The 23421-nt window shown below is 59.2% G+C and overlaps 1 protein-coding gene across 1 annotated transcript in view; it reads left to right on the forward strand.

Moving 5' to 3' along the window:
• Positions 1-23421, forward strand: part of DNAH2 (dynein axonemal heavy chain 2) — an 87882-nt gene that overhangs the window by 38086 nt on the left and 26375 nt on the right. The window contains exons 16-55 of the mRNA XM_082708029.1: positions 391-547; positions 762-1001; positions 1261-1449; positions 1648-1795; positions 2219-2411; positions 2796-2996; positions 3088-3244; positions 3539-3713; positions 4099-4262; positions 5049-5210; positions 5318-5421; positions 6502-6658; positions 6795-6877; positions 6968-7148; positions 7692-7830; positions 9484-9701; positions 9965-10066; positions 10396-10521; positions 10814-10924; positions 11177-11365; positions 11673-11776; positions 11881-12070; positions 12603-12783; positions 13230-13357; positions 13622-13774; positions 14070-14195; positions 14932-15150; positions 15312-15429; positions 15593-15729; positions 16185-16322; positions 16412-16570; positions 19693-19845; positions 19964-20055; positions 20310-20508; positions 20595-20819; positions 21571-21675; positions 22411-22599; positions 22712-22797; positions 22939-23069; positions 23165-23314. Of these exons, the coding sequence (XP_082564155.1) occupies positions 391-547; positions 762-1001; positions 1261-1449; positions 1648-1795; positions 2219-2411; positions 2796-2996; positions 3088-3244; positions 3539-3713; positions 4099-4262; positions 5049-5210; positions 5318-5421; positions 6502-6658; positions 6795-6877; positions 6968-7148; positions 7692-7830; positions 9484-9701; positions 9965-10066; positions 10396-10521; positions 10814-10924; positions 11177-11365; positions 11673-11776; positions 11881-12070; positions 12603-12783; positions 13230-13357; positions 13622-13774; positions 14070-14195; positions 14932-15150; positions 15312-15429; positions 15593-15729; positions 16185-16322; positions 16412-16570; positions 19693-19845; positions 19964-20055; positions 20310-20508; positions 20595-20819; positions 21571-21675; positions 22411-22599; positions 22712-22797; positions 22939-23069; positions 23165-23314 (6179 nt within the window). The remainder of the gene's footprint in view (positions 1-390; positions 548-761; positions 1002-1260; positions 1450-1647; positions 1796-2218; positions 2412-2795; positions 2997-3087; positions 3245-3538; positions 3714-4098; positions 4263-5048; positions 5211-5317; positions 5422-6501; positions 6659-6794; positions 6878-6967; positions 7149-7691; positions 7831-9483; positions 9702-9964; positions 10067-10395; positions 10522-10813; positions 10925-11176; positions 11366-11672; positions 11777-11880; positions 12071-12602; positions 12784-13229; positions 13358-13621; positions 13775-14069; positions 14196-14931; positions 15151-15311; positions 15430-15592; positions 15730-16184; positions 16323-16411; positions 16571-19692; positions 19846-19963; positions 20056-20309; positions 20509-20594; positions 20820-21570; positions 21676-22410; positions 22600-22711; positions 22798-22938; positions 23070-23164; positions 23315-23421) is intronic.

Genomic DNA, 23421 nt, shown 5'->3' on the forward strand with positions numbered 1-23421 from the left:
TATCTCTGCACCGAGGCTCTGCTCCGGGTTGGGTGCCGGTCTCAGCCCAGGTGAAATCCACTGCTGGAGCTCACGGTCTCGTCTGGGCGTCTAGAACGACACCATCCGATATGGCGGCCCCCAGTTGCATGTGTCTATGTCTTTTTTAATTACTTACTTGGAATTCTGTGAAATCTTACATCTGAGTCACTCATGGGCACAGGCCACGTTTCTGGTGCGGCACAGCCACACGTGGTTGGTGTGTGACCAGCACAAAGTACAGAGTGTTTCTGCCACAGGCAGAAGCGAAACCTTCTTCAGAAAGCTCCAGATGGCCCCACTGAGTTTCCTGGCATGGGGGGTGGCCTACAGAGCTTGTCCCAGCTGCTGCCGTTTCCCTGTCCTACACAGGATCATCGCCATGCTGTCCCTCGATGAGCAGGCCCTCTTCAAAGAGCGCATCCGATTCCTGGATAAGAAGATCCATCCTGGACTCAAGAAGCTGCACTGGGCCTTGAAGGGGCCCAGTGCCTTCTTCATCACGGAGTGCCGCATACATGCCAGCAAGGTGCGTCCTAGGCACTTGACTCGGCTTACCTGAGGGCCGGTGCATGGACGGTCCGTACAGAGACCAGGGAATTTGGGAAGGACACGAAGCGTGTCCGCGTGTGTTATCGTTGACGTCAGCAGCTCTGGCTGGAGCACAGGTGGGAGGCGAGCAGGGAGCCCAGAGGGTGTCTTCCCAAGCCGAGGCCCCTCCCGGGCGTGTGGGCCGCCTCCAGGTGCAGGCCATCGTGAACGAGTTCAAGGCCTCCACTCTGACCATCGGCTGGCGAGCACAGGAGATCTCTGAGACGCTGCTGGTGCGCATCAGTGGCAAACGGGTGTACCGGGACCTGGAGTTTGAGGAGGACCAGCGGGAGCACCGCGCGGCTGTGCTGCAGAAGCTACAGCGCCTGCACCAGGACGTGGTGGCCATCATGACCAACTCCTACGAGGTCTTCAAGAATGACAGCCTGGAGGTGCGGCTCCTGGGGCCCCGCTCTGTGGCTTCGTGAGGCCCCCCAACCCCGCCTGTGGTCGTCAGAACTTTCTCTTGGTTCTTCCCCTCCATCCTCTGGGGAGCGCTTCTCAGACGTCCTGCTGTCATCTTGGGCTCACCCGACCTTTAGTCCCTCAAACCTTCCTTCGGGGCTCTGCGTCCCATCTCTCTTTTCCACCGGCTTCCTCCCCCTCCCAGTGCTGTCTCTCCTGAGGCCCCTCTTCCGCCCGCGCCCCCAGATCCAGCAGCAGTGGATGCTGTACACCGTCCGGCTGGACCGCATGCTGGAGGACGCTCTGCGTCTCAATGTGAAGTGGTCGCTGCTGGAGCTGTCCAAGGCCATCAACGGGGACGGGAAGACCACACCCAACCCCCTCTTCCGAGTCCTGGTCACTTTGCAGAACGACGCACAGGGAGGTGTGGCGCAGGTAGGGACCTTAACTCCTGATGTTCCCAAACTGTCCCGCTCTCCTTTCCGTTTCCCTCCGTCCTTAAACTTGGTCGTTAGCCTTGACTTCATCCTACGGGCTCCGGGGCTCCCTTACGGGTCCAGTCCTCTCAGTCCCGGGGCCAGTCTCCTCCATGGCCATGCTGAGGCCCTCTCCGCTGTGTCCCCCTGCCCCCAGGTGGAGTTCTCACCCACTCTCCAGACTCTGGCAGGCGTGGTCAACGACATTGGCCACCACCTCTTCTCCACCATCTCTGTCTTCCGCCACCTCCCCGAGATTCTCATCAGGCGCAAGTTTCATCGTGACCCCATCCACGTCATCGTGGGTGAGTGTGCGGTGGGGAGGGCACTGGGTTCCAGGGCCATCAGAGACTTCGGGATGGGCGGCGCCAGGAGGAGAGGCCAGGGCTGTCTCCAGACATGGGGGTGGGTCGTCTCCATGATGCTGGGAAGGCCAGGTGGGGGGCCAGATAGGGGAAGGGAATAAGCGTGGTGGGGAGAGTGGATGGCAGGTGACTCACGCTCAAGGTGTTAGGGACTGAGGTGGCAGATGTCGAAGGACAGTTTGGGGCAGGGGTAGGATAGGAGGCACCCATCTCAGTCCTCGCCCCCTCTGCTTTCAGTGCTGACGACTGAGCTGCATTTTTTTGGGGAAGTGGTGTTGGAGAGGAGGGGTTGGGAGCTGGGGGTCGGGGCCCAGGCTGGAGCTTGCTGAGAGTGAGTAACAAGCATCGTGCCGGCTCTTGAAGAGCGAGACGAGGACATCAGGAAGATCCAGGCCCAGATCAGTAGCGGCATGACCAACAACGCGACCCTGCTGCAGAACTACCTCAAGACCTGGGATCTGTACCGGGAGATCTGGGAGATCAACAAGGACTCATTCATTCGCCGCTACCAGCGCCTCAACCCCCCCGTCTCTTCGTTCGATGCCGACATTGCCCGGTAAGGCGTGAAGGTGGACAGACCACGTCCCTCTCTCTCCAGCCTTATGATGTGGGTTCTGTTGTTACCGCCACGTTGTAGGTGAGAGCTCGGGGCCAGACCAGTTTCGATAACCTGAGTCACAGAGCTGGGGGGCAGCAGTGGGTACTCAGATCTGTGTGTCCCTAAAGCCTCGAATGCCAGCCCAGGGGGTCTGCCTGCTGTCTCATGGGCAGGGGTTGGGGAAACGATAGGATCCCGGCTGTGGGGCTGGGACAGCCCCGGAGCGGAGGAGCACTGCCGTCTGGGGTGGGAGTGCTGGGCACCAGAGCTTGAACTCGCGACGGGGCAGCGGGCTCGGCTGCCGAGGGACAGCCGCCCTAGCGGGGACCCGGGCCCTTACAGCTACACGGAGGTGGCCAACAACGTGCAGAAAGAGGAGACGGTGCTCAACATCCAGTTCGTGCTGCTGGACTGCTCCCACCTCAAGTTCTCGCTCGTGCAGCACTGCAACGAGTGGCAGAACAAGTTCACGACCCTGCTCAAGGAGATGGCGGCCCGGCGCCTCCTGGAGCTCCACACCTACCTGCGGGAGAATGGGGAGAAGTACGGGCTCCCCTGGCGGTGGGGTGGGGGCAGGAGGGCGGCCCGGGGTCCTGCCCGCTTGCCCACTGGCCTACTCTCCGCCTGCCCTCAGAATCAGCCGCCCTCCCCAGACGCTGGAGGAGCTAGGGGTCAGTTTGCAACTCATGGAGACCCTGCAGCACGACCTACCCAACCTAGAGACCCAGATCCCCCCCATACACGAGCAGTTCACCATTCTGGAGAAGTACGAGGTGCCGGTTCAGGAAAACGTGAGTTCCCGCGGCGGGCCATCCTCAGGGTCTGGCCCGTGGCTGCAGCGGCTGATCCCGCCGTGGTAGGTCCTGGGCCACCCTGAGGGACGGCAGGGGAGTGAGCTGGGCCAAAGGCACGAGATCCCAAGGCCTTGGAGAGCCAGAGATCTCAGCTGACAGTTTGGGTTGGGTTCTGGGTTTCTGGTAGGCTCTTAAGACTGCTGTCCATAGGGTCAGAAATGAGGTCCTAAGGGCATGGCGGGGGCCGGATCTCCTGCTCGTGGGTCACCGTGCCCTCCTGGATGTCCTCAGGTTCTGGAGATGCTGGACAGTCTCAATGGGGAGTGGGTTGTCTTCCAACAAATCCTGTTGGACAGTGAGCAAATGCTGAAGAAACACAAGGAGAAATTCAAGACAGGCCTCATCCACTCAGCAGACGACTTCAAGAAGAAAGCGCATAACCTCCTGGAAGACTTTGAATCCAAAGGTAGCCGCTCCCAAGCTCCCCGCTGGACCTCTGCTCTGACCCAGGGTCTCAAAGCCTTGGTCCCTGGGAGGCGGGGACAAGGGTGAGCGGGGAAGGATGCTGCTTGGGGATGGGGACCGAGGCCTAAGGCTTTTGGCCGCACTGCCCAGCTCAGGGCATTTCTAGTTTTTCTAGATTTTCTAGAATTTCTAGATTCTAGATTTAGAATCTCGCGCCATGTGTAGGAGTTTTCACTAAAGCAAACCGTCATCCTTGCCATGCATTCCCTTGTTTCCCTTCCCGACCTTGCCGGGTGAGGGGAAAAGGGAGATCTGCCCCCAAGGGGGTAGGAGAGCCATGACGGTCCTTCCCGGGGACGAAGGCCTTCACCTGGGACTTCCCGCAGGCCCCTTCACCAGTAGCGTGGGGCACCAGGCAGCCCTGGAACAGATCGCGCACATGCGGGCCACGCTGAATGCCATGCGGGAAGAGGAAAACAGTCTCCGCTCCAACCTGGGCATCTTCAAGATTGAGCAGCCGGCCTCCAAGGACCTGCAGAACCTGGAGAAGGTGGGGTGCTGGGCCAGGCCTCACGCTGGGCAGGGGTGGGGGCGGCGGGCAGGGGCCTGGGGAATGAGAGCCAGACCAGGAAGATGGGAACGCCAGGACCTTTACAAAAAAATGGAGGTAAAATCCAGGTAACAACATAAGTGATTTAAAGCAAACCGTCCAGCGGCATCTGGTACATTGATGATTCACAATAAAGTCAACCCCTCTGGCTCTAGAAGCCTTCCACAGCCCGGACGGAAGCCTGCGCCCTCTCCCCTCAGCCCCCATCAACCTCTGGTCTATCTTCTGTCTGTGGATTTACCTGTCCCATGCACTCCCTACCGATGACTTTGAGTGTCTGGCTTGGTGGCTCAGAACGATGTTTCCCAGGCTCTAGTGCGTGTTGGTGGTTCGAACCTTGCTCTGGCTGGGGTGCTTCCTTATGTGCATGGCAGGCTGGTTCCCACCTTCTAGCAGTCTCACTGCCAGCACCGTGTGTGCACCTGACACGCTTGAGCCCCAGTGTATGGGCGGGGGAGTGGCGGCAGCTCTCCCATGAGCGTGTGTGGGGCCACCAGGCTCCCTTCCCCTGTGGCCCCCACATCCTCCAGGGCGTCTCCCCCCCCCCATGCCTTTTCTGGGCCTGGTGGTCCTGCTGGGTGCACAGGAGGCTAGAAGGAGCCGTGAGCTGGGGAGGCAGCCCTCCTCTGTGAGTCCTGGCAGGGAGCAGGAGGACCAGCGCCGGGGGTGGGGGCGGGGAGGGGTGTTGCCCTCACTCACTACTTCTTCCCGCTCTTGGCCCCAAAGGAGCTGGAGGCCCTGCAGCAGGTGTGGGAGATCACCCGGGACTGGGAGGAGAACTGGAGCCAGTGGAAGACCGGCCGCTTCCTGATGCTGCAGACGGAGGCCATGGAGGCCATGGCGCACGGGTTGTTCCGCCGGCTCACCAGGCTGGCCAAGGAGTACAAGGTGCTGGGCCGGCAGGGTTGGCGGGGGGCGGCAAGGCAAGCCCACGGAGGAAGGGGACGGTGCGGGGACACTGGGCGGGGCTGCTGACGCCTCCCGGGTCTGCCCAGGACCGCAACTGGGAAATCATCGAGAGCACGCGCACCAAAATCGAGCAGTTCAAGAGGACGATGCCGCTCATCTCGGACCTGCGCAACCCGGCCCTGAGACAGAGGTGAGGCCGCTGCGCGCTCCTCGGGGCCGGCCCCTGGGCCCTGGCCATCTGGGCCTTGCACTGTCCCCTCCCCGTGTCCACCCACAAACATGTGTCCCGGGGAAGCCGCACTCTGCTCTGTCACCGCTCAGCTTAGTGTCTTCTGTCTACAAAAGGTTTTATTCTTTTTTTAAAAACAGATTTTATTTATTTTATGTTTTGGGGGGCCGAGGGAGGGGGAGAAATATCAAGTAGACTCCTCCCTGAGCTTGGAGACTGACACGGGGCTTAATCTCAGGACCCTGAGATCACAATCTGAGCCCCAAACCAAGAGTCGGACATTTAGCTGACTGAGCCACTCCGGGCGCCCCAAAAGGTTTTATTCTGATTTCGCCAAAAGTATCACCTCCTTCCTTCCTGGTCTGCACTTCTGGGCTTTGCCTAAGAAGACCCCCCCGCCCCGAGTTCAACCAGCATTCTCTCCGTACTTCCCTCTAATACTCTAATTTTCTTCTGCAAGTTTACTCTCTCGATACATGTGGACTCTGCCACGTGGTGGGAGAGGAGGCCTTTGAAGCCGTGGAGGGCGTGATCCGCTCTTCTCTAAACGGTGTCATGGTCATGCATTCAGAAGGAAGGGATTTCACTTCTTTCGCGTTGCGTCCCGGATGGGGTTTCCGGCAGGTTCGCCCTCACGTGTCCCGTGGCTAAGGGTCACCTGACCACTTTGCCCGCTTCAGTTATCCGATCCCCGAGGCTCAGGTTCCTCGGGTACAGGGAACCCAGGGCTCCTCACTGATCACGGGCGTGTGAGTCGGATGAGCTCTGCCGGCCCTGGCGGCTGGCCCCATGCACAGTCTGTCCACTGTAGACCCGCAGCGGTCGGTCTGAACCCCCTCTCCAGAGTCAGCCCCTCCATCTCTGAACTCTCCACAGTGCCCGGGGGGGGGCGTCTTAGGGCCTATTTAATGAATAATATTGATACACATACAAACTCACTCTGTCCCAGTTGGGGAGAGGAAGCCTGCGGGTCGATGCCAACACTTACCAGTGCACCCTGGTGTCTGGCCTCATGGTCTGACCTTCTGTCCCTGGCTGCAGGCACTGGGATCAGGTCAGGGACGAGATCCAACGGGAATTTGATCAGGAATCTGAGAGCTTCACCTTGGAGCAGATCGTGGACCTCGGGATGGACCAGCACGTGGAGAAAATTGGGGAGATCTCTGCTTCAGCAACCAAAGAGCTGGCCATAGAGTTGGTGCGTCAGAGTCCCCTGCTGCCCCACCCCCCGCAACACCCCGGCCAGCTTTTCAGCATCCCATGGCCCCTCCCGAGTTGTGGTCCTTTTGGGGACCGAATACTGGATGGTTCTGTCCCCCGGTCTCTCTCCACAGGCATTACAGAACATTGCCAAGACTTGGAATGTGATCCAGCTGGACATTGTCCCCTATAAGGACAAGGGCCATCACCGACTCCGGTAGAGATGGCTTCGGGGAGCGGGGGGCGGCAGGCCCTCCCGAGGTCTGACAGACGGGATGGACTGGAATTTTGATGCTTTCTACCCCAGAGGCACAGAGGAGATATTCCAGGCCCTGGAAGATAACCAGGTGGCTTTGTCTACCATGAAGGCGTCCCGTTTCGTCAAGGCCTTTGAGAAGGAAGTGGACCACTGGGAGCGCTGCCTCTCCCTCATCCTGGAGGTTGTGGAGATGGTGCTGACAGTGCAGCGCCAGTGGATGTACCTAGAGGTCAGGACCCACTCTGGCTCCTTTCTCGTCACACGACCTACATCTCGGTCCTCTTCTCAGCCGTGTTTTCCCACCTCTCAAGTCCTCCTTCCTTTGGGCCTCGAGCGTAATAGTGATGACCCGTCCCGGTCACTTCCCTCCTTGAAAGTCCTGTTTTCCTTCCGTTTCTCTTCTCAGACCCAGGGGTCTGGCCTCCCAACCCCAACTTTCCTTCCGGAACGTGGGCATTTTGCCCTTTGGTTCTTTTTTTTTTTTTTTTTTTTTTTTTTTTAATTTGAAAGACAGAGATCACAAGTAGGCAGAGAGGCAGGCAGAGAGAGAGAGAGAGGGAAGCAGGCAACGCGGGGCTCGATCCCAGGACCCTGAGATCATGACCCGAGCCGAAGGCAGTAGCCCAAACCACTGAGCCACCCAGGCGCCCCTGCCCTTTGGTTCTGATGCCCCTTCTCTTCCACGTGGCTGCAGTTCCTGGTCTGGCAGTGGGGAGCAGAGCGTGGGGCGTGCGTGAGAAACAGTGTCTCGCCCCACTTCTTGGCCCCCCAGAACATCTTCATCGGAGAGGACATCCGTAAGCAGCTTCCCAATGAGTCAGCCCTGTTTGACCAGGTCAACAGCAGCTGGAAGTCCATCATGGACCAGATGAGCAGGGACAGCAACGCTCTGCAGAGCACGCACCGCCCAGGTCTGTCGGCTCCGTGTGCTCTCGTCCCACGGGGGCTCGGTGGCCGCGTGAGGTCGTGGCCATGGGCTTCCTTTATCAAAGGACCATTGCGCCTGGCCCTCCCACCATCACCATCGCCTCTTCTGAGCGTGAACAGTTCAGTGAACGAAACCCCACAAATCCACAAATACTCGGGAGGAGTAGAGGGTAGCAGGGTGGGGTGAGGGGGTGGGATGGAGACGTACACGGAGAAAGCCTGGTTGGCGGTGGGGGATTCCGGTAAAGAATCGGGAAGTGAGGTCTGGCGCCGGGCGCCGAGAGGGGGATCCTGAGGAGAAGAGCTCTGTCTGGGGGCGGTGCAGCCGACTTTTTTGTTTTGCCTTGGGCCAACTAATGGTTCCTCGTTTTCCCAAGAACCTTGGGGATATATGGTAAAAAGCCATTTTAATTATACTGATAAAACGTCTGCCGGAAGGTATGCAAAGTTGAGGGACAGCATACGTTTGCTAGAAAAAGCACTCGAGATCATTGGCAAAATCACATTTCGGAACACATTCTTTTTTTTTTTCACAGTGCAACAATAGTATATTAAATATTATAAATGAGAATATGCCAGGAAGACATTAATATGTTAAAATAGTATCAAAATCAGCTTTGCAGACATGAGATGTATATTACAGTGAACTTCATGAAAGGTAGCAATAGGATATATGAAATGAAAACTGATCTAGATTCCAAAGTACTTATACATATATACATACGCATATGTATTAGACATAAACATATACATATATACACTTGGAACACATTCTAAGCAAAGCCATCAAAATGCGCACCTGTTTGGGGAACACAGAAACCAAATCCGTCTCGCCCACGGCTACCGGGTCAGCACCTGGAGGCCCGGCGTCCTGTGGACTCTGTCCTTGAGGATACGAGGATCGCGTCAGATTCCAGGGCGTCCAGACTCTCCTCAGAAGCTAGAAGCTGGGGAAACAGGGGACTAAACCAGCACAACCAAGGTTGGGAGGACACTGAGATGATTGGGAACCTGTCACCGGGAATCCACTATACATGGTACCTCGGGCGGTTCTGAGGCGTATGGCGCTAGCTTCATACCCACAAGGTGGGGAGCACTTAGCAAGTGTAGTGGACCCACTGGTTCGTGGGTGAGAAGACTCTGCCTGGCCATGGTCTGTCCCTCTGTCCAGTGCTTTTTTTCCCTGCACCTCGGGGGACACTGGCACCTCCCGCCCGTGCTCGCAGCCCTCTTCCGGTGTGTGCACGTGACCTGTGTTTAAGTCTAAGAATTGCACATGTGGGGGCATGTGCGCAGAGCCATCTCTCCCTCCCAGAAGCTCTTGGGGTGGCTGGCAGAGCTGCAGGAATGGGACTGTCTAGGACCAGAGGGAGGTGAGATGTTGTCATATTAGTGGAATCTTGTTCGGTGAACACATGTCGTACAAAACGCGCACCTGTGTGTGACGAGCCCTTGCGATGAACTAGGAAGAGACGGGCTAAGCATGGTAGAGTGATTTGGGGACACTTCTTGGCTTCCAGCCACTGTTAGGGCAAGATGTACCCCGACGTCCACGAGCCGGCACAGTGGGCGGAGTCATGCGCTCAGAGCCGCTCCGGTGAAGTGTCCTCAAGTGTCCTTGGCTGTCCTTTTCCCAGGCCTCCTGGACACGCTGACACAAATGAACACAGTTCTGGAGGACATTCAGAAGTCTCTGGACATGTACCTGGAGACCAAGCGCCACGTCTTCCCCCGCTTCTACTTCCTGTCCAACGATGACCTCCTGGAGATTCTGGGCCAGTCCCGCAACCCAGAGGCCGTGCAGCCGCACCTCAAAAAGTGCTTCGACAACATCAAATTGCTGAGAATGCAGAAGGTCAGCCGAGCTGGCTGGGCTGGGATGAAGGGTGGGGGGGACGGCAGTGTCAAGGGATTCGGGGACCTTGGAGGGGACCGTAGCCTCCCAGCAGGAGGGGGGCATGAATGCTTCTGGATTATCCAAGCAGATAGAACTGCTCGGAGTTGGTAATATTGGGGTCAGGGGAGAGGAGCAGAGACTCCCCTTGAAGAGCCCAGGGGCCTCTAAGTGGCTTGGAGGGGCGGGCAGGCCAGACCTCTCCTAGCTCCCTATTTTTGCAGGTTGGGGGACCCGGCAGCAAGTGGGAAGCCGTGGGAATGTTCTCGGGTGATGGCGAGTATGTTGACTTCCTCCACCCTGTCCTTCTGGAGGGGCCTGTGGAGGTGAGTAGTGGTGAGGGTCTAAGAGCCGAGCTCATTCTCCTTCCCCTCGGTAAGTGTGCTTGGGTCTGTGAGGGGAGAGCACCTCCATGAAGGGACTCTCCTACCGTCACTGAACCCCCACCCTGTCCCCTGATGCTGAAAAGCAGACCGTCTGCCCCCTTGCCTCCACTTCCCTCTGGGACCTGAGCCAGCTGCCGCCCAGCTCCAGCTCATCCCCCGGGGCCCAAAGACCCAGAGACCTACTCCCGAAGCCCCTGCCCGCCGGGGACGCTCGTCTCTGGCCCTGAGGCCCAGCCATTCGGCCCTGTCCCCTCCTTCCCCCCTCCCAGTCCTGGCTTGGTGACGTGGAGCGGACCATGAGGGTCACCCTGCGGGACCTGCTCCGGAACTGTCGCCTGGCCCTCAAGAAGTTTCTTAACAAGAGGGACAAGTGGGTGAAGGAGTGGGCTGGCCAGGTAAGCCGGGGTTGGTAGAGACGAGGGAGCACGGAAGGGGTGAGAGGGAGCCGCAAAGGTTAGGACAGAATCGCAAGTGTCACCAGACGCAGGTCTCTTGCCCCTGTTCTGGGCGAAGGCCTTACTGCCCTGCAGGCTGAACCCTTTGCTCCTGTCCGTAGGCCCAAGCCCCACCTGCAGGGCAGAGCTAGCCCGCTGAGAGGGCACTGGCACCTGGGGCCAGGAAGAGGCTGAGCCTTGGGGGCTAGGCTTCAAGCCAGGCCTGAGGATGCAACCTCTGTGTGGGTCCCAGGTGGTGATCACGGCCAGTCAGATCCAGTGGACGGCCGACGTCACCAAGTGCCTGTTGACGGCGAAGGAGCGAGGAGACAAGAAAATCCTCAAGGTCATGAAGAAGAAGCAGGTGGGGGACCCTCCAAGTGTGCGGCGGGCCTGGGGGGCCTCGGAGGGACACGCTGGGGTCTGGGTCAGGGCCACGGCGATGGTGTTTTGTGGCGGAAGTCCTGCAAGGCAAATCTGGAGGGCCTGGAAGGGCTGGGGGTCTGGAGTTCCTGGGCGCTGGGATGGGCCCGGGGCTGGAAGCCGGGTGAGGCGCCGTTGAGCTGTGCTGGCCTCGCCCCCGCCCTGCTCTTCCCTGCCGCCCCCTGTCCCGCAGGTGTCGGTCCTGAACAAGTACTCGGAAGCCATCAGGGGGAGCCTGACCAAAATCATGCGGCTAAAAATCGTGGCGCTGGTGACCATAGAAGTCCATGCACGGGACGTGCTGGAGAAGCTGTACAAGGCCGGCCTCATGGACATCAGCTCCTTTGACTGGCTCAGCCAGCTGCGCTTTTACTGGGACAAGGTGCCCGGCCCACGCTGCCACCCACGCCCTCCCGGCGCCCCGGTCCCCGGGCCTGGTTTTGCTCTCGGCCCCGTCCCGTCTCCTGAGGCAGGACAGCTCACCGCGAGGGCAGCTGATCGGGCCCAGGAAGGCCGTGGGCATTTGTGCGGCCTGGATACCCCCTTCTGCGTGGGCTGTAGGCCCTTCCCTTCGCGGCCTGGACAGAACCCTGGTCTCGTAACTGCAGCCTCCCAGTCCCCCCCAACCTCCAACCCCCCAAGCTCCTCCTCCAAGCCCGTCTCTCCCTTCCTCTGCCCTGTTGCTCCAGGATCTGGACGACTGCTTGATCCGCCAGACCAACACACAGTTCCAGTACAGCTATGAGTACTTGGGGAACTCCGGCCGGCTGGTCATCACCCCGCTGACCGACAGGTGGCTGACGTGGTGACAGGGTGGTGGCCTGGGGAGCAGTAGCTGCTGGGCAGGGCCGGGGGTGCTCGCAGGAGTCCGACTGGGGTCCTGCCCTCGATCCTCAGGTGTTACATGACCCTGACCACGGCCCTGCACCTGCACCGGGGGGGCTCCCCCAAAGGTCCGGCGGGCACGGGGAAGACGGAGACCGTCAAGGACCTGGGCAAGGCCCTCGGCATATACGTCATCGTGGTCAACTGCTCTGAGGGCCTAGACTACAAGTCCATGGGCAGGATGTACTCAGGCCTGGCCCAGGTCTGTCCCCCTGCCCTGCCACCCCCTCCTGGTCCCGGAAGGTCAGCTGAACCCCGGTCCGGTCCCCAGCTTTGTGTAGCATACAGTACTCCCTGCCCTCAGTGTTCACGACTGTGGAAACCCCTGCACCTCCCCGAGCTCCGCTCGAGTTCATTTTTGCTTGTTTGGAGACTTAGGAGATGACGTAAGGGCTCAACGAGGTCATGCAAGTGTACATACCCGTCCCGGGCACAGGCCTCGGGGCTCACCAGTTCCCTCCCCAGGGTCTCTTCCCAGTGCACGCTGGCTCCAGCCATCCCCGAGGTTGTCCCTGTGGTTGTTCTGTTGGCTGGAAAGCTTTGGGCTAGGACTGCCCCTGGGGTTCCCTGCACCTCCGCCCCCCGCTGCCCAGACAGCACTTGAGCTCTAGAGACGCCACACCTGCCGGGGCATGTCAGGCGGGGCTGCCAACCCCGGCTCGGCCCCTCAGGGCTCCCCGCTGGAGGGGACGGTGCTTCTCTGGCCCCCCAAAACTCTGCCCCTCCCGCCACAGACCGGCGCCTGGGGCTGCTTTGACGAGTTTAACCGCATCAACATAGAGGTGCTGTCCGTGGTGGCCCAGCAGATCCTGTCCATCCTGTCCGCCCTGGCCGCCAGCCTCACCCGTTTCTACTTCGAGGGCTTTGAAATAAACCTGGTGTGGTCCTGTGGGATCTTCATCACCATGAACCCGGGTACGGGGACAGGCGTGTCCAGGGCAGCTTGCTGTTAGCCCGCTCCCCTTTCCAGGCCAGCGGGTTCAGCCCAAGGGGAGGGCGGTGAAAGACAAAGCCCGGAGAGGGAAGGACAAACACCCAGCCTTCTGGGAGAAGGGGAGGAGGTCTTGCTGTAACCTCTGTGTGTCTGTACATGCCCCCCGTCCTTTGGGGTACTCTGCCGTCCTCTCTGGCTGGGCCGGCCCCAGGTCCTGGTGTGTCCGCCATCCTGTGTGCAGGCACGGGGACTCTCGCCAGCACGCAGGGCCCGGGCTGTGTCATTACTGTTCCCCGGGAACGGCTGGGGGAAGGGTCTGTGGGGAGACCAGGAAAGGGTGAACCGGGGTTGGGGAAAACGGGGCTGCGAATGGGCAGGGGTCTTCGGGGACTGGTCTGGGTTCTACATGGACGGCGCTGTCCTACAGGCTATGCCGGCCGCACAGAGCTGCCAGACAACCTGAAATCCATGTTCCGGCCCATCGCCATGGTGGTGCCCGATTCCACTCTCATCGCCGAGATCATCCTCTTTGGGGAGGGCTTTGGCAACTGCAAGGTATGTCGCTAACGCTCTGACGTCCCTTCCGGGACGAGTCCCCGGACAGAGGCACCTCCGAGGGAGGCAGGCTGCGGTCAGGAGGGTGTGGAGCCCCTCCCCCCCGGGAGGTCCCCAATCTGTGGCAGCACCATTCCCAAAGTCTTCTGTTAAGACTCTCCCCAGAGCCTGGCCTGGCCTGCTGGAGGCCTGGGGACCCACTGTGTGCCTCTGTCACTGTCCCCGCGTGAGGGCGCAGTTTCCTCCTCGGTTTTCCTTCCCCAGATTCTGGCCAAGAAGGTGTACACGCTGTACTCACTGGCCGTGCAGCAGCTGTCCCGACAGGACCACTACGACTTTGGCCTGCGTGCCCTCACCTCCCTCCTGCGCTACGCGGGCAGGAAGCGTCGCGTGCAGCCGGACATGTCTGACGAAGAGGTAGATTGTGACACAGCCCTTGAGCTCCGACCTCCAGGGTCTCTGGTCCTACCCGCCTGCACCGACGCTTTCCAGCTCCTCTCCCCAGACTGGGATCCCCACCCCGCAGCCCATCCCCTGTGTCATCTGTCCCCTGTGTAGTCTGTCCCCTGTATCACCTGTCCCCTGCGTCGCCTCGCTTGGCCGTCTGCACTGTTCTTGCCCCCTGCCGCTCAACCCTTTGGACAGGAAGGGGGGCCAAGAGGGCGCCCAGGGCCCCCTCCTCAGGCCAGAGGCCCCCTCGTTTCCTGGCCAGGTTTTGCTGCTCTCAATGAGAGACATGAACATCGCCAAGCTCACTTCTGTCGACGTACCGCTCTTCAATGCCATCGTGCAAGACCTGTTCCCCAACGTCGAGCTGCCCACCATTGACTATGGCAAGGTGCTCGCCCTCGCCCCTCCCGCCGACCTCACCTGTGCACTTGTGGACCCGGCGCTTGGCTTCCAGGCCTCGTCCTGCTGTCCACGGGCTGTGGCTGTTTGCGGGTCCACTGCCCTCTCTGGGCCTCCTTGTCTACAGAATGACCTAGACCTATTCAGACACTCCACTCTCTGGCCGCATCCCCCACCCGTGGTGTGGCTGGCCTCTGCCTCTCTGGTGCCCTCAGAGCCCTTCCTGCCTTTTTTATACCCACCGGTCCCTGCTGCTGTGTCAGAGCAGTGGCATAGAAGGGGTGGACAGGAGGATTCTAGGAAGTTCTAGAAATTCTAGAAAATTCTATAGGAATTTTCTTCTCTGGGGGAGTGGTGGTTCAGATACCCAGAATGAGCCTTCTCCCTTGAAACCCGTAAAACGTTAGCTAAAAATATGTCTTTGCAAATACATTGCTAGAGAGAAAAGGAGAATTCTTGGGCCGGTGGTGGGGGGCGTGAAAGCAGAGAAATCACAGGATAGTCTGCCGAGGAAAGCACCCTCATCGCGCCCACTTAGCAGATGAGGACACTGAGGCCCAGAGCAGTCCCTGCCTCAGGGTCCCTGCCTGGCTGATCCCAGAGCCCAGCCTCACAGCTCTGCAGTGGCCAGCGGGCTCCTGAGGGAGCGATGGCCAGAGTGGGGGGGCCCTGGGTGCCACAGCGGTGGGGCTTACAGGCCTCCTGCCGTCTGTTGCCCCTCTCAGCTGCGGGACACCATCGAGCAGGAGATCCGCGACATGGGCCTGCAGAGCACACCATTCACCCTCACCAAGGTCATCCAGCTGTACGAGACCAAAAACTCACGCCACTCCACCATGATCGTGGGCTGCACAGGCAGCGGCAAGACCACCTCATGGCGTATCCTCCAGGCCTCCCTGTCCTCGCTGTGCCGTGCCGGAGAGCCCAACTTCAACATGGTCAGGGTGCGTTCGGGGACGGGGACATGCCTGCCAGAGACCAGGGCGCAGGTGGGCAGGGCTCAGGCCCAAGGGCACCAGGGAGAGACTGGAGACCGAGAGCAAGTCCGGACATCTGGGAATGGGGCTGACCTGGGTATAAACTGAGATCTCTGTGTCCCTTTTAGGAGTTCCCCTTGAACCCGAAGGCGTTGTCCCTGGGGGAGCTGTATGGGGAGTATGACCTCAACACAAACGAGTGGACAGACGGCATCCTGTCCAGCGTCATGCGGACGGCATGTGCAGGTGCCCACGTCACGGGGAGGGAACCCCAGCAGTCCAGGGGTGGAAAGACCCCACTTGGGAGGAAAATGCCGGGCCAGAATGTGCTCGCCTCTCTGAGGAGCGGAAGATGAGGGGTGGTCCGGGGAGACGGTTTTAGCTTCCTGCCCATCCTCCTCCTACCAAGACGAGAAGCCGGATGAGAAGTGGATCCTTTTCGATGGCCCTGTGGACACGCTGTGGATCGAGAGCATGAACTCAGTCATGGACGACAACAAAGTCCTGACCCTCATCAATGGGGAGCGCATCGCAATGCCTGAGCAGGTGCGACCCTGCGGGGAGGGGCAGGGAGGGGGCCAGGGACCCCAGACGAGGAGCTCCAGTGGGAGAGGTGAGGAGGAGGGCGCTGGATTCAGGGAGACCTGTGTCCAAGGGAAGAAGGCCAGGTAAACGGTGGGCGTGGGGAGGAGCATCCAGAAGGGAAGCTCTGTGCTCAGGAGTCAGCCTTCCCCCTCTGCCTGGCCAGGATTCATGGGCTGCGACACTCACCCTTTCTCATCCACTCAGTGCGAGCCAGAGGGGGGTTTTGGGGAACCTTCACCTCTAATAAGCCCTAAATTCTTTGTCAAAAGCAAGTCCTTTGTAGACCTCTGTCCTGGCGTGTTGTGCCATGCTCAGTGCTCGGATAAAGGCACTTGGGGGACATCGGGGGCTGCAAGTTTCTCCCCGCGGAGGCTGGGTGACGGGAAAGATGGAGCCCCCACCGAGTGTCTCCCCAGGTGTCCCTCCTGTTCGAAGTGGAGAACTTGGCCGTGGCGTCTCCCGCCACCGTGTCCCGCTGCGGGATGGTCTACACCGACTACACCGACCTGGGCTGGAAGCCCTACGTGCAGTCCTGGCTGGAGAAGAGGCCGAAGGTACGGGAAGGGGTGGGGGGACGGGGGAGCAGCCACGGGGCCCCGGGGCGGGCAGAGCGCAGAGGCAGAGCCCGTTGTCTGGACTCCAGGCGGAGATAGAGCCTCTGCAGCGCATGTTCGAGAAATTCATTAGCAAGATGCTGGCCTTCAAGAAGGACTACTGCGCCGAGCTGGTGGCTGTCCCGGAGTACAGCGGCATCATCTCCCTCTGCAAGCTCTACTCCGCCCTGGCCACGCCGGAGAATGGGGTGAGGCCGGCCGCGGGGCGCGGGGGTGGGACGGGCTGCGGCCTTGCGGGGACAGCCTGAGCGCAGCCGTGTGTCCGAGACCCTTTTTGAACCCGGGTGTGAGTGCAGCAGGGACCCCGAGGGGAGGTCTCATGGACCACGGAGCCGTGCAGGCACATGTCCACGCGAGGCGGGATGCCAGACTCAGGACTCCCGGTCGCTTACGGCACACGGCAAAGCCTCGTGCTCATTTCCTACCATCGTTTGGGACCTGAGGGTGGTTCGCTTGGTTCCTCATTTCTCCATCCTTTAGAAAAATACCTATTAAATTTTGGTACATGGGAGGGTTTAGGATACCATTTCTGCTGGAAGGAGCTCTTCATCTAATCTGATGACGGGGTTTTGGAAATTTTCAGGTTGAGCCTTTGGCTCAGGTCATAATCCTGGTTTCCTGGGATCAAGTCCCATGTCGTCAGGCTCCCTGCTCGGCGGGGGGCCTGCTTCTCCCTCTGCCCCCATCCCTCTGCTTGTGGGCATGCACTCTCAAATAAATAAATAAATAAAATCTTTAAAAAAAATTAAGAAAAAAGGAAATTTGCAGATTGGTTGGTACTTAAGAAAAATGTTGTTCAGTTTAGAATTGTGGAGTGAGGACCAGAACTGCATATTTTTCTGTTGAGATTAAACCTCTGCCTCGCAATGGTTCCTAGTGTTTTTGAAGACATTGCTAGATAACTGAACCGTTCATAGGCAGTTACAGGACAATGACGGTCTCTAACAGTGTGTGTCGCTCCTGGCGGAGCCAACGCACACGGAAACTCTGCGAATGAACTTGCAAAGTGATGTGTGGGATGAAGACAGTCCTGTAGTCTCAGTGCACGGGGGTTGAGGAGGCGGGCGGGGGGCAGAGCCTGGAGGGGACGGGCGTGGCAGGAGGTGTGCCACATCTGGGGCAAGCTGGAAGGACAGACTAAGGCCTCTGCGTTGAATATGGTAGAGAGTCAAGTCTCAGCACTGTTTCCCACCTGTACCTTGTGATGGGGGATTGTGCTGACCCCAAGTCCGATATCCTGGACTGGACAGCATCCTGTGTGCCGTGTTATCTGTGGTTCTCGGCATCTTAATTCGGAGCCTCCCTGCTCCCGGCCTGTGGCTGTTTCGTGGGGCAGGTGAGAGATGGGGCGAGCGCTGCTGAGTTAGCTGCCTGTGGGCCACTGTCGCCGAGACAGCCCCGTGTGCTGCACACACCCCGCTGAAGGCACCTGCCACATGCCCCGGGGGGGGGGGCAGTAGTTGAGAGCAAGAGCCTGGACATGCTGTTTCCGGGGGCAGCCGGCTGGATCAGTCGGCAGAGCGTATGACTCTTGATCTCTGTGTCATGAATTCAGGCCCCACGTTGGGCGCGCAGCTTGCTTAATACATACACATGCTGCTTACCGTGAACTTGGTACACTATAAATTCTTATTATTATTATTTTTAAAGATTTTATTTATTTATTTGACAGAGAGAGATTACAAGCAGGCAGAAAGGCAGGCAGAGAGAGAGGAGGAAGCAGGCTCCCTGCTGAGCAGACAGCCCGATGCAGGGCTCAATCCCTGGACCCTGAGATCATGACATGAGCCGAAGGCAGCGGCTTAATCCACTGAGACACCCAGGCGCCCCTTATTATTAATTTTTAATTTCATGTTTAATTACACAAGTAATAGTTGAATCTAATTCCCCTTTAAACATTTTTTTTATTTATTTATTAGAGAGAGAGAGAGAGCACGCATGTGCACAAGAGTGGGGTGAGGGGCAGAGGGAGAAGCAGGCTCCCCGCCGAGCAGGGAGCCCAAAGTGGGACTCAAGTCTGGGGACTCCAGGATCATGACCTGAGCTGAAAGGCAGACGCTTCGCCAACTGAATCCCCCCAGGCGCCCCCATCACAGACCTTTTAAATACATATTTGCCTGTGAACCCAGACGTCGCCATAGAAAATGTATTTAAAACCCATATTCTGGGGGTGCCTGGGGGGCTCAGTCTATCATCATCTGCCTTCAGCTCAGGTCATGATCCTGGGGTCCTGGGATGGAGCCCCGCATTGGGCTCCCTGCTCAGTGGGAAGCCTGCTTCTCTCTCTCCCACTTCCCCGGCCTGTGTCCCCTCTCTCAGTGTGTCTCTCTCTGTTATGAGTAAATAAAAACCTTAACAAAAAAATGGCACCTGTTATGTACCACATTCACAATATGCTCACTAAACAGTGGTATGGTTTTGAGTTCTGTGTCTCTGTGTGTAGATTGATTTCATTGCTTTTTTTTAAACCTTGGATACTATCCCACTGTGGAACACGACATTATTTTTCCGTCCCTCTATCGGTGGACATGTGGATCTTCTCCGATTTTTTGTGCTTACAGAGAAGTCACCGTGAGCGCCCCTGGACTGGTCTCCGTGAGCACCCTTGGCCCTTGCTCAGGGTCCATGTGGTGTGGCTGCATCACTTCTGTGGCATCTTCCTCTTCTTCTTCTTTTCTAAGATTTTATTTATTTACTTATTTACTTAATTGAGAGGGAGTGCAAGTAGTCAGGTGCGGAGAGAGAGGGAGAGAGACTCCCTGTTGAGCGCAGAGCCCGACGCGGGGCTCGATCTCAGGACTCTGAGGACCTGAGCTGAAATCAAGAGTTGGATGCGGCCGCCTGGGTGGCTCAGTGGGTTAAGCCGCTGCCTTTGGCTCAGGTCATGATCTCAGGGTCCTGGGATCGAGTCCCACATCGGGCTCTCTGCTCAGCAGGGAGCCTGCTTCCCTCTCTCTCTCTCTCTGCCTGCCTCTCTCTCCATCTACTTGTGATCTACTTGTGATCTCTCTCTGTCAAATAAATAAATAAAATCTTTAAAAAAAAAAAAGAGTCGGACGCTTCACCGACAGAGCTTGCCGGGTGCCCCGATGCTGTGTCTTTATAATGTAGCGGAGATGATGCAGAAGTTTTGGATGTAACTCCCTGTTTTAGATATACGGTCATCTACAACCATCTACAACAACACGGTTTCCCGAACGGAGCCAGGGAGGGAGGCGAGCTCCAAGCCTTTGTGGCCATCTGCCAGAATCACTCCCCAGCCCCGTCCATCTCCTTTATGACGAGGCTACTTCCCCTGTCGTCCGTCCAGGTGAACCCGGCGGACAGTGAAAACTACATCTCCATGGTGGAGATGACCTTTGTGTTCAGCATGATCTGGTCCGTGTGCGCGTCCGTGGACGAGGAGGGACGCAAGAGAATTGACAGCTATGTCCGGGAGATTGAGGGCTCCTTTCCCAATAAGGTGGGGACCCTCGGACCCACCAACTCAGCCATCCTTCCCCTGGGGACCTGTGAGCGCTTGTGCCCGGGGTGGGGAGCGGACGCCGGCTTGGGCAGCCTCACACGCCTTCCCTCCTTAGGACACGGTGTACGAGTACTTCGTGGACCCCAAGATGCGGAACTGGACGTCATTTGAGGACAAGCTCCCGAAGAGCTGGCGCTACCCTCCCAAGTGAGAGCAGGTCCTGGGGCGGGACTTGCTGGGACAGGGCCAGAGGCAGGTGAGCCGTGGGGCGGGGGGTTGCAGATGGCAGCGCCTCTGGAATGGAGGGAGTGGGATCTGGATTGCCTGGGCCAGGGTCCCTAAGGAGAAGGCAGGACGCCCCATCTCCAGGCCCCTCAGGGGGATGTGTGAGGGAGGCAGGGGGAAGCTGGGTCGAGAAGGAGCAGCCCGGGCTCTTGGCCAAGGCTCCCTTTGCTCCCCAGCTCCCCCTTCTATAAGATCATGGTGCCCACAGTCGACACCGTTCGCTACAACTACCTAGTGAGTGCCCTGGTGGCCAGGCAGAACCCCGTCCTGCTGGTGGGTCCTGTGGGGACCGGGAAGACGTCCATCGCCCAGAGTGTCCTGCAATCCCTGCCCTCCAGCCAGTGGTCGGTGCTGATCGTCAACATGTCTGCACAGGTGCGCCGCGGGGCCCGGGGCTTTGCCCCTCTGGTCCCGGGTCTCTCCCGGCGAGGCCCCGCGTTCATGCTGTGTCCCTTCACCAGACCACGTCCAACAATGTGCAGAGCATCATCGAGAGCCGGGTGGAGAAGCGAACCAAGGGCGTTTACGTCCCGTTTGGGGGCAAGAGCATGATCACCTTTATGGACGACCTGAACATGCCCGCGAAGGACATGTTCGGGTCCCAGCCCCCGCTGGAGCTGATCCGCCTTTGGATCGACTATGGCTTCTGGTATGACCGCACCAAGCAGACCATCAAGTACATCCGAGTAAGCCTCCCGAGAAGCCACTCCCTGCCCTGGAGGTTCAGCTCCTACTCCCCGGGGACCCCGGGAAAGAACCCCGGCATCCTGTCCTCCTCTGCACCCACACAGCCCACGCCGGCATCGTCGTGCCTCTGGCCCGCGCGCCCCTCTGCGCTCTGTCTGCAGCTCACGTGCCAGGCCTGCCACTTCCCGGAGTGGCCCGTGTGCCCAGGGTCCCTGACTCCCATCCCACCTCCCTGCGTCCCCCCAGCATCTGCCTCCAGGCAGGCTCTGCGCCCACTGGATTCTGAGTGTCTTGGTGGTTTCTTTCTCCCAAATGGATGGACGGCAGCCCTCCCATCCTCGCTGCGGGGTTGCCCGTCCATCCAGCCCCCAGAAACTCGATTAACAGTGCGTTCTTCTGTTTCTGGGAAAGAGAACAGGTGTGCACACGCACATACACACACACACACATGTGCACACACACACGCAGAAGGAAAAGAGAGTCTAGAAAACGTTCTTGCACTGACCTGTATTTTCTGGTTTTGGTACATGGGTCATGATGAAATGAAAACAAACACGTCCCTTTGCTGATTCTCAAGGAAATGGCCCCTATCCCTTCCCCCTGTTCTACCTTTCTTACACCTTTATTTCCCATTTGTTCTTCTCATTCTGTCCGGGGCTCTCTCCCCATCCTTGCTCCGTGCACTCCAGTCCTGTGCCCTGTCTCGTCCCTCTCTCACCTGTCCCAGCCCACCCTGTCTCTGCTCCCCAGGACATGTTCCTGATGGCTGCCATGGGACCCCCCGGGGGCGGACGGACCGCCATCTCCCCCAGGCTCCAGGGTCGCTTCAACATCATCAACATGACCTTCCCCACAGTGAGGGCACAATGGGGCCGGCGGCAGGGGCTGGGGTGGGTGGGGAGAGGGCGGGGGGGGGGCAGGGTGCTGTAAGGGGCAAAACCAACCACGTCCCAGAGAACTGAGCGGGCACATCAAGGTGGGCTGGGGGAACCCCTGAGCAGAGGTGCATGCGGGGCGGTCACGTAGGGTGGGGGCCGCTATCGTGGGAGTCCTAGCTTCTGAGCCCCAAGGGCAGCAGGAGGCAAGTGTAGCTGGGGCTTGTGGAATAAGACATGTGGGGGGTGGGCAGAGAGCTCTGGGGGCCCACATAGATGAAAGGAAGATGGATCCTGCAGCTGAGAGCCGAGAAGAGCGCCCAGATTCAGGGAGCTGAGCGGGGCACGCAGAGGTGCCCCCAGAGCCTCAGTAATCAAGATAAAGCACAGCTGAATGCAATCTTAAAGCAGCTAATGCCAAAAATAGAGGACGCACAAACACCCCAGGTTTACATGAATGCACGCGATGGGTGCATGCCGAGCAGTGTCCCAGCCCGGGGTGGGGGTGCAGGCAGCAGGCCTGGCCACCACCATCCCTGTGTGAGCTGTTGGTGTGAGTTCGTCATGCATATCCGCTGATTTTTGAATATCGCAAGAACACCTTATTGCTCTTGACTTTGGGGGGGTTTGGTGCCCCCCTAAAGCCAGCTGCCTCCCCGGGGTCGGGCAGGCGGGCCAGGAGCTGGCAAAGGCGAGCATCAGGGCCTGTCCCCAGGAGTCGCAGATCACCCGAATATTTGGCACCATGATCAACCAGAAGCTGCAGGACTTCGAGGAGGAGGTGAAGGCCATCGGCAATGTGGTGACTGAGGCCACCTTGGACGTGTACAACACGGTGGTGCAGCGCTTCCTGCCCACGCCCGCCAAAATCCACTACCTGTTCAACCTCCGGGACATCTCCAAGGTGAGCCGCCGTCCCATCCTGCGGGGCCCTCGAAGCCCAGCCTCCCAGCCTCCCCAGCTTCCCGCTGCAGCCTGGGGTCCCTCCCTGCCCGCCGGCCACTCCCCTCCCGCAGGTGTTCCAGGGCATGCTCAGGGCCAACAAGGACTTCCACGACACCAAGTCCAGCATCACGCGGCTCTGGATCCACGAGTGTTTCAGGTGAGATGCCTGTGCCCCGCTTGAGGCTAGACAGATGCCCCAGACAGACGCCAGTCGCGGGCCTCCTGGGCCTGGCACCCAGCCCCTGCCGCGGGCCCTGTGCCCTGCACTCCTAAGGCTCAGACCCTTCCCTCCCGACAGAGTCTTCTCAGACCGGCTGGTGGACGCGGCAGACATGGAGGCCTTCGTGGGCATCATCAGCGACAAGCTCGGCTCCTTCTTCGACCTCACGTTTCACAATCTGTGCCCCACCAAGCGCTCTCCCATCTTCGGTGAGCGGGTGCTGCGGCCGCTGCAGGTGTGGGAGGGGGCCTGGGAGGAGGGCCGGGCCGGCCCCCGGGGTCTGAGCCCTGCTCCCTGGGCCCAGGGGACTTCATGAGGGAGCCCAAGGTGTACGAGGACCTGACGGACCTGGCGGCCCTGAAAGCGGCCATGGAGGCGGCGCTTCGCGAGTACAATCTGTCCCCCGCCGTGGTGCCCATGCAGCTGGTGCTCTTCCGAGAGGCCATCGAGCACAGTGAGCAGCCCCCTCCCGTCCTGCCAGCACCCCAACGGTGGGCTGTTCCCAAGCATGGGCACGTCTGGGAAGGAGCCTTCCTCTCGGGCCCCAGAGGGCTTGTCCTC

This window comes from Mustela nivalis, assembly GCF_964662115.1.
Source record: "Mustela nivalis genome assembly, chromosome: 17".
Lineage (NCBI taxonomy): Eukaryota > Metazoa > Chordata > Mammalia > Carnivora > Mustelidae > Mustela > Mustela nivalis.